Genomic DNA, 11,527 nt, shown 5'->3' with positions numbered 1-11,527 from the left:
TGTTTGGTTGCATGCGTCATATCCAGTGTATTCTCCTGGCTATTCTGACATCCTGTAAACACCTCGAGGGAAAATCTGCCATCTGAGGATAACACGCCTGCGAGGAAAAACTGAGGTGGTGAAATGTCACGCGAGGAAAGAAATCCGTGGCTCTTTGTTGAGCTGTGATGGGATGCTCCAACACAGTGCATGCATGTGCAGTTTAGCAGTCCGGTCTGTCGCTTTAAGACAGCGATAGCTTTGAGTCTGATTAATTCAATGTAAGTCGACGCGTTAGTGGAGAAACCTTATTAGCCGCACAAAGAGAAAGGAGAGGAGGCGCGCTGTGCGCTGGAAGAGAATTAGGTTTACTCTAACACTTGGAAGTTATCATAATAAAAGCGTGGGTGTTTTTAAAATGAGGACATCTTGAGGATGGATTGTTTGGAGTAAAAGTCTGCATCATCGCGCACGAAAGGAGGGATTTTTCCACCACCAGCTTGGAGTAAAAACACCACAAGTGGAGGACAGAAGATCGGAAGGCATGTCGTCGGAAAAACACGGTAAGGTGTTTTAACTGTGTAAAATGTGGCGTATTTCAAAGCCTAATTGGCAGCCTAATTGAGCCACTTATTCTTAACCCTCTCTAAGATGTGAGAATTTGGTTATTTTTTAAATGGACATCGTTTTGTTTCATCCGTGGATATATATCAGGCTGACGAGATCTTTTTGTCCAGCTCCCCTCTTGTCAATATCTCCATCCGCTATTTATCTGCACAGCGGTGTTTCTATAGGATGATGCACCGCTGTGTGGGTGCAGACTGGCGAGCAAAAAGCACCATAGGGCCTCTTATTATATCCATGGGTTCCTTAATAGAGAGTTTAAAGTGAAATTATTAGACTTTATGTGATTGTATTTGTATCACAAGCAGGTTATTTTATTTATTTTACTGCTTAAAATATATATTTATGTAACAGGGTACTTTGCAATTTATTATGGGGTTATTGTTATTTTTTCCTTTTGTGTCTCATTATCATCATTACCCACAGGCCTACGTACATCTCTCCTGACTATAGACATCAGTGTGGGTGTTCTCTGCGCGTGCACGCCTTCACTTGCGCGCGTTAACAGCCTTATTAATAATCCTTAACGTCTGATGCACTGAAACAAAAAGCAATTTTGTCTTGTCTGTCCAGTTTTCTCTTCCATTTTAGGATGTTAAAGTGCCAATGAAGGCGCTCAAACAGCAGCTTCACAGTAAAGAATAACATGATAAAGGTCATAATGAAAATCATAAAGTTGCACTGGTACATTACAGGAGACTGCAGACTGTAAACCTTACTGTTGTCTCGTGCGTTAATCAACCCCGTGTGGCCCATAATTCATCATTGATGCAAAAAAAAGCAGCACCGACAGTATAATGTTATTCATGAGGATGCAGAACATTGTCAATACTGTAGGGATATGATACCTTGCAGATGTCTGAGTGGGAATGGTTTTGGTTCATGTAAAATTCAGTACAGCTCAGTGTTATGTTTTTGAAAAAATATTCATTCAGTTGTCATAGCTCACCCTGCTGCTTCCCTCTAACCTGGGGTTAAATTATCTGCAAAATCTGCAGTACTGTGTTTATTCCTACTATCCTTAAAGGCTAAATACAGGCACTAGCAGCTACTTACTTTGTCACCAGGAAAGGATGTCTTAAATATTATATAGGTCTACAACATTTTTATAACATTTCATCTAGTTACTTATAAACAAAATGCTTCCTGTTCCTTAATATGTATTTTATAACATTACTACATTCATTTTAGGTCCCAGTATGCACAGTGTTGAGCATTCTGGTTCACTGGATTAAGCAGAACAAGCATGAATGTTATTAGTTACACTTGTGTGCTTTTCCTGCTACTACAAGTCAAAATGTTCCCTGTGAGAAAAATCTGTTCAATTTCTATTTAGTTCAACCAAACAAACTTTTTTTTTAAATTAGTTTTGGTAAAAGTCAATATTTTCAATTTGTCTGCTAAAATCTAACGTTCCAATTGTAACAATTAAAACGTTGCTTAAAAACTACTATTCAAAAATAAGTATTTAACAACTAATGTGTAATAACATTATAGCTAGAGTTGGATCAATAGGGACTTTTAGCCCAATTTTTAAGGTATTATAGCTCAATATAATTCAATAAACCTGCCATTTTATATTCCTTGTACATAGTTATTCCCAACAGTATTACCTGTATATAGAGCCACTACAACTCAACAATGTGCAATACCCAGAGGTGGAATATCTCATCTATCTATTCTGTGCAATGACAATAAAGCAATTCTATTGTATTGTATTCTATTAGTCTTAAGAAGTGAGGAGCAAAAAGCAAAATGTTAAATTACCTCTAAAAACGTATAAATCAGTCATTTTACTTTGATTAATGATGCATGATAGCTATCCATCCATTTTATCTCTGGCAGCTGGCAGCACACACCTAGAACTTGGCTTTTATTTGTGAATTTTGTGCTTTTTTTTACTGGAAATACCTGCTGCATCACCTTATGTATCGCAAGTGTTGTTTAAAGCCAATGTTTAGAACATGTCACATGTTAACTATTTTAAATTGAAAATCCAGCACTCCCTAGTTTCTTTCTTCTGTTTAATCCTACTTTGACAGATGTTGGATAAATGGAGAAACACCAACATTTTGTCTCTCGTGTTTGCCAAGCTGCTCTTCACGTCATGCCCTTTTTTATGATTAACACATTTTGTTTAACTTTAACACAACACACAAAACATACAATTTGCAACATGAACATACCCCCATTGACATCACTACCCACACAGACAAAAATCCAGAAAAGAAAACATGGACACATCTACAATATTCAAGACCATACAACAAAATAACAAAATAGACAATAAACTATAAACCAAATAGACATATGTCTAAAACACCGTAAGCCCATCATACTCTCCCTCCAGAAAGCTCAGGTACTTTCCCCATTTTCTAGTGTAGACATCCAATCTGGAAAACCGTTTGTATGACATCTTTTCAAACGCCGCCACCCTAGCCATCTCACAAGCCCACTCTTGAATTGATTGCACATCATGCCCTTTCAAAGGTGTCCCTTCCCTCTTGCTCGCTCCTTTCCCCTCTTGTCTGTTTCTGGTCCATGTCCTGCTTCTTAGTTGTGACGGAGTCGGGGACTCTTATGTAAAGCCGGTCCCCGAGCACAAGTTGTCATCACTCATCACTCAGCTGCTCTGCTCTGTAAACTGCCTCCTGCTCTCTCCTTCCTCTGTCCCATTAAATCCTTCCTCCTCCATCCTCACCTCCATCTATCTCCATCTTCAGTCTTCCTCCCTCCTCATGTCCCTGTCAAACTGGATTACCGTACCCTCGGCCACTTCCCTGCTGTGAAAACACGACACCCCATCAGTCATTTTCAATGTTAAACAAACACAAAGGGAGCAGAGGTGTGAGCATCAAATGTTCAAACGCAGGATACTTCAGAAACATGAAGTTCTCCATCTCAGAAATGCCACATTTCTTTCTTTTTTTGGGCATTTGTAGGCCTTTATTATGACAGGACAGCTTAGACATGAAAGGGGAGAGAGAAGGGAATGACATGCAGCAAAGGGCCGCAGGTCGGAGGTGAATCTGCTGCCGCTGCGTCGAGGACTGAGCCTCTGTATATGGGCGCGCGCTCTACCAGGTGAGCTACCCAGGCGCCCAGAAATGACACATTTCTAACCGCTAATAAACATTGTTTTTGAAGGGAGGAGAGAAAAAGGCCTTTCTTCTCTGGAGGTGAAAATGTCAATCCCTGTCATCATTAGTACACAGACTACAAGGGTTTTCTGTCTTTGTGAATGCTGTTTGAAGTCTTGCTGAGGAGCTGTGGTCTGTAATTGTTTCTCCCCCTCCTCAACAGTGAGATAAGACATATTACATTCAACATGCGGACAAATGTGTAACAGTGCTCGAGTTAGATAACATGCGCTCATTCTTACATATGTTTCTTCTCTTGCTCTTCCTCTGCTTTTTCTATTTGTGATTCCTCTCCTACCTGCTTTGTTCTTATCTTTTCTCCGTCTTCCTCTTCATCTCTCAGGTCTCGATGACTCTGGCCGTCAGACCATGCAGCCTCCTCCGTACCTCCCCGGCCCGCAAGACCCAAACGTACCTCATCATCCCAACATGCAGCCTGCACCGGGCACCCAACCCAACTACCCTCCTCCGCCTCCTCCTCCAGGCTCAGATGGATATCTCCAAGAAACTCAGTTCCACTGTGGCCCGCTGGGTCCCCAGGGGGCCCCGCAGGGCTACGCGGTCCAGACCCAGGGCCCCGGAGGCACCATGCCTCACGCCCCTGTAGGATACATCCATCCGGGCTACCCACTTCAGCTGCAGCCCTGCACAGCTTACGTACCCGTCTACCCCATGGCATCGGTGAGTCCGAGACGTGTAAAGCGCTTTTAAAGATTGTACGTCTGAATTACACCAGTCTCTGTTCTATTGTCATGTTTTCCATCCTACACACTTTATTTTACAGGTCCATAGTTTCAAAATAATTGACTAGGAAGTTTGCAATTTGGTACTAATTATAGGGAAAGTACAGTGTTCTGTTATCTCAGTTGTTTGTTGTTGTCAGTTTGTATAGGTGTTGATTCTCAAAGGAATTTCTTTTAAAGAAAAGCTCCATTGTTACCAGTTAAATTGACCAGATAAACATTGTCTCTAGTTTTCCCTATAATTAGTACACAATTACATACCGTACTTCTTTCCAGGAAACTTCATCGGAAATTATTAAAACATTATCAGAAAAACTACAAACCTGTAAAATAAAGTGTTCCCTTTATTTTATGTCAAACTCTGTTATATGTCTTCTAAACTGTACATTTGTTGCAGTATGTTGTCAAAGATGTTGTGGCATATCACACGTATATCTCTTTTACAATTTAAAGCAACTTTAAGTAAAAATTTTATTTTAAGAATTTTGGAAGAAATTCTGACAGGTAACAAGAAAGGCTAACTTTATTTGTTACATTTCAAACACCGGTTAATTCAAAGTGATATATGTAAGACACTGAGACTAAAAACAACAGAATATGACATAAATGACATTTGCTTACCATCGTGAGATGATTAACAACATAGTAAAAAAAAAAAAAAAACTTCTGCAACACAAAAAAGTGACTTTTTAAGTGTGTGCTTTTTTACTTGTGAAATAATAGTGGAACAAACTGCAAAATCCCTGATTCCCCTCTTTTGTTGCATGTCATCTCTATCTCCCTTCATTTCCTGTCATCTCTCTATTGTTGGCTATGTATTAAAGGCATAGAATTCCCAAAACAACAATGAAAAAATGAGAAGGGAACATCCGTCTTTATCGCTCACATTTCATAGAAATATGCAAGCTGAGACGAGGGGATGTGAGAAGGCATTGCTTTGGTATAAAAACAGGTTGTGCACCAGTGCTCAGGATAATTAATAGATGCTATTGTACCCTTTATTTATTCATTAATTTTGTACAAAAATAAATCTAGCTGCACATGTTTACACAGTAAATAAAACCATCCACACTACCCCCCTGAAGTAAACTGAAAGTGGTGTAATTAGGCCCCAAAATGTGAGTCATCAAAAAACTGAAAGTGCTTTTGTGCTACCACAAGTCTCACCACCAAGAGCACTGAATTGAAAACAAGAGTTCCACCTCACCAGTCTATTTAAAAAACATTTTTTTATTCAAAATCCCTGGCAGTATAATTGATGTTGGTGTGCATACATTCTTGTGTACGGGACTACTGGAGGGTGGGGGAAATGTAATCAAGAGCAAACTCACTGAACCATCTTGCAGGCTAAGCTGTAATCTCACAAATGAATCATACATATTTAGACATTTCTGATGAAGCTACGACATGCACAACTCTTTAATACATGCAACAGAGACTGTGCTCATGCAGCTGTCCTCCTCTTTGACTGTGTCACCTTGTTCCTGTGTCTTTGGAGTGGAAAGTGCTTTGTAAGCTGCTCTACAACAGCTCTTCTGTTTTTAAATAGCACTAGTACTTACTCTCTGTCTTTTTCTCTCCCTCTGTTTAGGGTCAACCCTACATGCCAGCCGGAGGAGGCCACCCAGGGATTCTACCAGGCCAGAATTACCCCATGCAAATGCCACCCAGCATCACCCTAATGGACCGTCGACCGCCACACGACTACCTGCCCATCGCCGTGCTCACCACCGTTTGCTGCTTCTGGCCAACAGGCATCATTGCGATCATCAAGGCAGTGCAGGTTAATGCCACTTCATCATTCATCTTTTGATCTTTGAGCATAATGTCACCTTTCCCAGGGATACTGTTGTGTGAATGGATTCTAGAGTCATTTCGCCTTTCATTTTATTTTCAGAAGTGTACTTGCCTTTTAGAAAGACACTGTGATAAACAAACTTACAGTATGCAGAAAAGTAAGATACTATAAATCACACTTATTTTAGTCACATTAAGATTGAGTGTTTTGGGAAAATGTCATGTTTGTATCCATGCTATCGCCATGACTCTAGGGATGGTCATGTCATTCGGTCCACCACTTTGGTCCAGACTGAATTATCTCAACAACTATTTAATGGATTGCCATGTAATGTTGTACAAGACGGTCATGGCGTCCACAGGATGAATTCTAACGACTTTGGTGATCCCTTGACTTTTCCTCTGGTGCTAAAGTTTTTTTTATTGTACACATAATTATGTTAATACAGGTGATTTTTTAAACAAAATGTATATTTTGTGTCAAAATTAGCTTGAATGTGGCTGCTTGGATTTTTTTGTTCAGTTCTCCGGCCCCTCCCTGTCAAGGACGAAATAGGCAAGACTCTGTAGTGTATAACTGATGTTGACACCATATGTTTTCAATTGTTTTAAATTATGCAGAATAAGGAAAAATAGTCAGCAGCAGAAGGAAACTGCCACCGCAGGATTTATATTACACATTTAAAGAGAATTTATCTTGGGTCAGTGCACCACCATTACACCTAAAGTGCATACTTTCAGCAATGACAACTATACCACCTCTGCATTAAAAGGCACAGTTTGGTATCTTGGTCAAGTTAAGTTGAGCGTGATGTGAGAAATGTAAAGGCTCAGTCTGGTGGCTCTCATACCTCACACTGTGCTGTTGTTTGCCTCTGTAATGGTAGAATGTGCTGACCAACATGCACACAACAGACCACATTACGTAACTGCACCATTGTCGGCGCAACGGTATTGAATGGATTTTTTCCTCTGGGCCTGCTCAGCTGGCTTTGAGTTAAGTTGAGCTGACAAGGCATGGACCAACCGGTCTGAGCTGTATATGTTGTGTGGAGTGGCCTCTTTCTGCACATTCAGGCTGTGCTGCAGTGAAATCGATCCATTCATGGTGTTTTAGACTTTCTCCTGCTCCCACTCGTGCATCTTCTTGTTACATAACATATTTTCTAATTTCTCTTTTCTCCCACACACCCATCCCCTCCCTCCTGCACCACTTAGGTGCGCACAGCGATATCCAGAGGGGACATGGTGACGGCGGAAATAGCCTCCCGCGAGGCACGCAACTTCTCCTTCATCAGCCTGGCTGTTGGCATCGCCTCCATTGTGCTGTGCACCATCCTCACCGTGGTTGTCATCATTGCCTCGCAGCACCACGATGATGACTGGGAGCCGTAACTCCACGCAGCGTTAGACATGGGAAATCATGGCACTTATTAGCTAGCTAACTACTCTCAATCATTTGGAGGTGCACTGAGAATGCACACAAACTGCTACTGCATTGCTGGCTCTCTGTGTACAGCTACACACACACACACGTACGCACACACACACACACACACTCACACTCACACTCACACACACACACACACACACACACACACACACACACACACACACTGAGCTCTGACCTAACCTGCTGCCATCAAACACACGCCGACAACCAAAAACAACCAATCACAGCTGATGTTCAAATGCCAAATACAAACAGCTGCAAAATTAGGCCCAGTTTTGCTGTTAGCACAGCGACCACTTAATATTTACACCCAGATATGAGCTCCAAGAGGGAAACAAAGCTCCTTGTATTAACAATTAATTTGACGCTGATTACTTCATACTGATGATGTAGTTAGATGAGAGGATAGGTCACTGTGTGTTTCAGTTTTAAATATTCCAACAACTAAATCTACTAATTGTGCCCACGCAGAGTTATTTTTTGGATGGTTGAATGCATATTTTAGTCTTAACTACAAGTACAAGTATACATGTGTTTTCTTCTTTAAAAACACAGTGCCATGTTGAAACTCTTTTGATTTAAAGGAGTAGTGTTATTGCTGACAGAGACTACCAAACAGATTAAAATTGTTAGATGGGGTGATCAATACACATTTACCACACCAAATGGAGACGCAACTGACAGAGTGTCTAATGTAACCAAACACAGAGTATTTATTTGAGATTGGTTGTTGGTATATTACATGGACATTTTAGCTGGATGAGATGATGCATACATTATGAATTATATGTTTGTTGATTTAGGGTTAAAATCTGTTATTTATTAAGTCATTCAATATCTACCCATGCATTGCCTTTGTCTTCATTAATTTTTAGTATATCACTAGTTTTTTGCAGCTATATTTGACATTTTGAAATTGGCTTCAAATTTGATTTCTGACGATGTTGCGCTTTGTAGTAATCAGATTATATGATGTAGCTGCTTACATTCAGAGTTCTTATAGTGCATGATAAATATAAATTTAAGCTAATGGGGCGTTTAGTGCAATAATAGCTTGTGTCCCAGCTGTTGGTGGGAATATTTCCTAAAATGTCTACAAGTGTGTGGTACAGTAACTTTCAAACAAGCTACTGTCAGAACAAGAAAATGAGACAATTTAAATGAAAGTTATTGAATCTTTGCAAATATTGTTTTCGCAAGTATTAAGTAAATGTTTTTGGCCTTTTTTGTGTTGCACATCCCTTAGCTATTTAATCTCTGAGACACTGTGTGTGAAACTTTAGTACGACGTTAGACTTCTAAGGCTACATAACCCTGCATGTCATCCACAGTTTGTTTCCATTTGTCTTAAATATCGAGGCTAGATGTGTGCTCCTTTGACGTTGTTTCACTGTAACACATTTAGTCAGGGTTCATTTCCTATGAGTATCATCTCCATAATGTAGCAGCAGGTGTGCTGTTCTTTATAAGAGCCAACATGGCCGTAACGTTACTGTGTGAACTACTATATGAGGTTTCTGGAGTAATGGGAGGAACTGAAAATGAATGTTTCCAATAGGACAGAGAGAAAATATTAATGCCTATACTGTATTGTAGCACTTTCAGCTCTATGAAATGTTTCCTCTGGTATCTTTCCTCTCTCTGTTTGTCTTTCTCCTGTCCACATGAGTTATTGGACCAATTCATATTTCCATTCTGCTTCCCCCTTTTCCCCCTGTTGGTCTCTATGATGATGCTATTTTTAAGAGAATTATTCAGAGATATTACAAAATTATGTTTGTTGACAATGAACACAAATAGAGACAGTATAAATACAGTTTATTATGTAGTTTATATATTATTATTGGTATTATTATTATTATTATTATTGCCAACTGCATTGCATTTGATTATCACTCATAATATTAAATACATCTGTGCACGTATTTATCAAATTTCTAAAAACTACAATTAATAATGCTCTTAAAAGCTAACTTAGTAGTAAAAAAAGTGACTTCCTCCTATTTACAGCCAGTAACTTTTTCTTGATTGATCACATTTGCTTAGAGCAGGAATAGCCAATCAGAGACAAGGATTTACCCAACAACTGCCTTATTGTTTATTATTAAAAAAAACAAAAACAATCCTTCATCCATTTTACTCAGTGATGAGTTTTTCTGCTAAAACGTGATTATTCTTACTGCTTCAGATAACATATTCATTACAAACAATTATATTTAGTACAATCAATCCAAAACATGTCTGTACGCTAAATGTTACATTTAGCTACAGCTAGGAGACGATGAGCTTAGCTTAGCATAAAGACTGTAAACGGGGAAACAGCTAGCCTGGCTCTGTCACCTCTAAATTGTCATTTTTACACTTTAGTCTTTGTTTGTATAAAAAAAAAAGAGAGAGACATAACACACATTGGCTAGTAAGTAGATTTTATTACCTTTGGATGAAACCAGGCTAGCTGTTTCCCCCTGTTGCTAAACTAAGCTAACTAGCTTCTTGCTGTTGTTTCATATTTATTGTATTGGTATCGATCTTGTCATTTAACTCTTGGCAAGAAAGCATAGATAAGCCTACTTCCCACCTGTTTATTAGTGAGTATGGGTAAAAATGAAAGATTTTTACTTTAAATTTCACTTTTAGCCTTTTGATAAATACATGCCCTCTCCTTATATGACTCAGTGATATTTCTGTGTTAAAAGAGTAAATGAAACAAAGTATTGTTTAGCATTATTATTGTACAGAGGGCTCTGGCAGCGAGTGTGTGTCTACTGAATAGAGTCACTCCTAGCATATCTAGTTTATACAGCGCTAGGCTTCGTCTCCTTGTGTGCTTTCTGATGGGAATCTTCTGTGCTCAGCAACAAAGCTGTTTACTACCCAGCTGGTAGATGGGTTCTTCATTTTCTTTTTTTTTGTTTTGTTTTTGAGCTTGTAAATGCGATGGGTTGCTTGTTTCAAAGAGACAAAAAATACCTGTGTACATGTGGTTCTCTTGGGGTTTATTATTATAATTACAGTATGTTCATGACTGTGTTGCACATGGTTGGTTGTTTGAGTAATGAATAAAAGAATCATTTTTGGGTTGTGAACGACATGTTGTTGAAGGCGGGGTCTCATTCTGCGGCTCTGTTTTTTCCCTCTTGGTGTCTCTCCATCCTCTCAGTGTCTCTGTGGCCTTTCCTCTCTCCCCTCATCACTAAGGTGCTATTTATAGTTGCCCTGGTTTTCTCCCTCTCCATCTATTTTTCCTCCCTCTGTCAGAACATGAACTACAGTATATCTCACTATCTTCTGTTTAATCACATTGTGTTTTACAGCTGCTCATTTTCATACATTATGGTGGCATTTGTTTTTTTGTGCATCATCTGTACCACATAAAACGATTTTGCCTTCCCTTCCAGGCAGCACCAGCCTATCTTTTGGTCAGTCCACCACTTTGGTCCAGACTGATGTATCTCAACAACTACTGGATGGATTGCCATTGCATTTTGTACAGATATTTATGGTCCCCAGAGGATAAATCCTAATGACTTACGGTGACCGCCTGATTTTTCCCCTAGTGCCACCATGAGGTTGACATTTGTGAGTTTGGGTGAAATGTCTAAACAACTATTGGATGGATTGCCATGAAATGTTGTACACAAACTTATGTTCCCCTTAGGTTACTATGGCTGAACAAACAAAGAAAAGAGCGATGACTACAGATGATGAAACTGTGCAAAGTAAAAGTATCTAGCGTCACCATCAGGTCAAAGGTATTATGGTTTATACCAAATACCTGCAAAATTAATGGC

General features: G+C 39.5%; 1 protein-coding gene across 2 annotated transcripts; it reads left to right on the top strand.

Annotated features, from left to right (window-relative positions):
* The first annotated feature begins 101 nt into the window (after window positions 1-101).
* prrt1 (proline-rich transmembrane protein 1) lies at window positions 102-10,825 on the top strand. 2 transcript variants are annotated; one of them, XR_004895053.1, is made up of 5 exons: window positions 102-542; window positions 4,087-4,424; window positions 6,078-6,269; window positions 7,502-7,804; window positions 7,867-10,825. XR_004895053.1 is itself a non-coding variant. In XM_031295929.2 (4 exons), exons 1-4 carry the CDS (start codon window positions 524-526, stop codon window positions 7,676-7,678), a joined length of 726 nt encoding a protein of 241 aa, XP_031151789.2. In that variant the 5' UTR covers window positions 102-523; the 3' UTR covers window positions 7,679-7,860. The 2 variants fall into 2 exon arrangements, 1 of the variants encoding a protein (XP_031151789.2); XM_031295929.2 differs by lacking the exon at window positions 7,867-10,825 and having other exon boundaries at window positions 7,502-7,860.
* Window positions 10,826-11,527: the final 702 nt, after the last annotated feature.

Source organism: Sander lucioperca, chromosome 14 (genome assembly GCF_008315115.2).
Source record: "Sander lucioperca isolate FBNREF2018 chromosome 14, SLUC_FBN_1.2, whole genome shotgun sequence".
NCBI classification, from domain to species: Eukaryota; Metazoa; Chordata; class Actinopteri; order Perciformes; family Percidae; genus Sander; species Sander lucioperca.
This window is presented reverse-complemented; position numbering and strand designations above follow the sequence as displayed.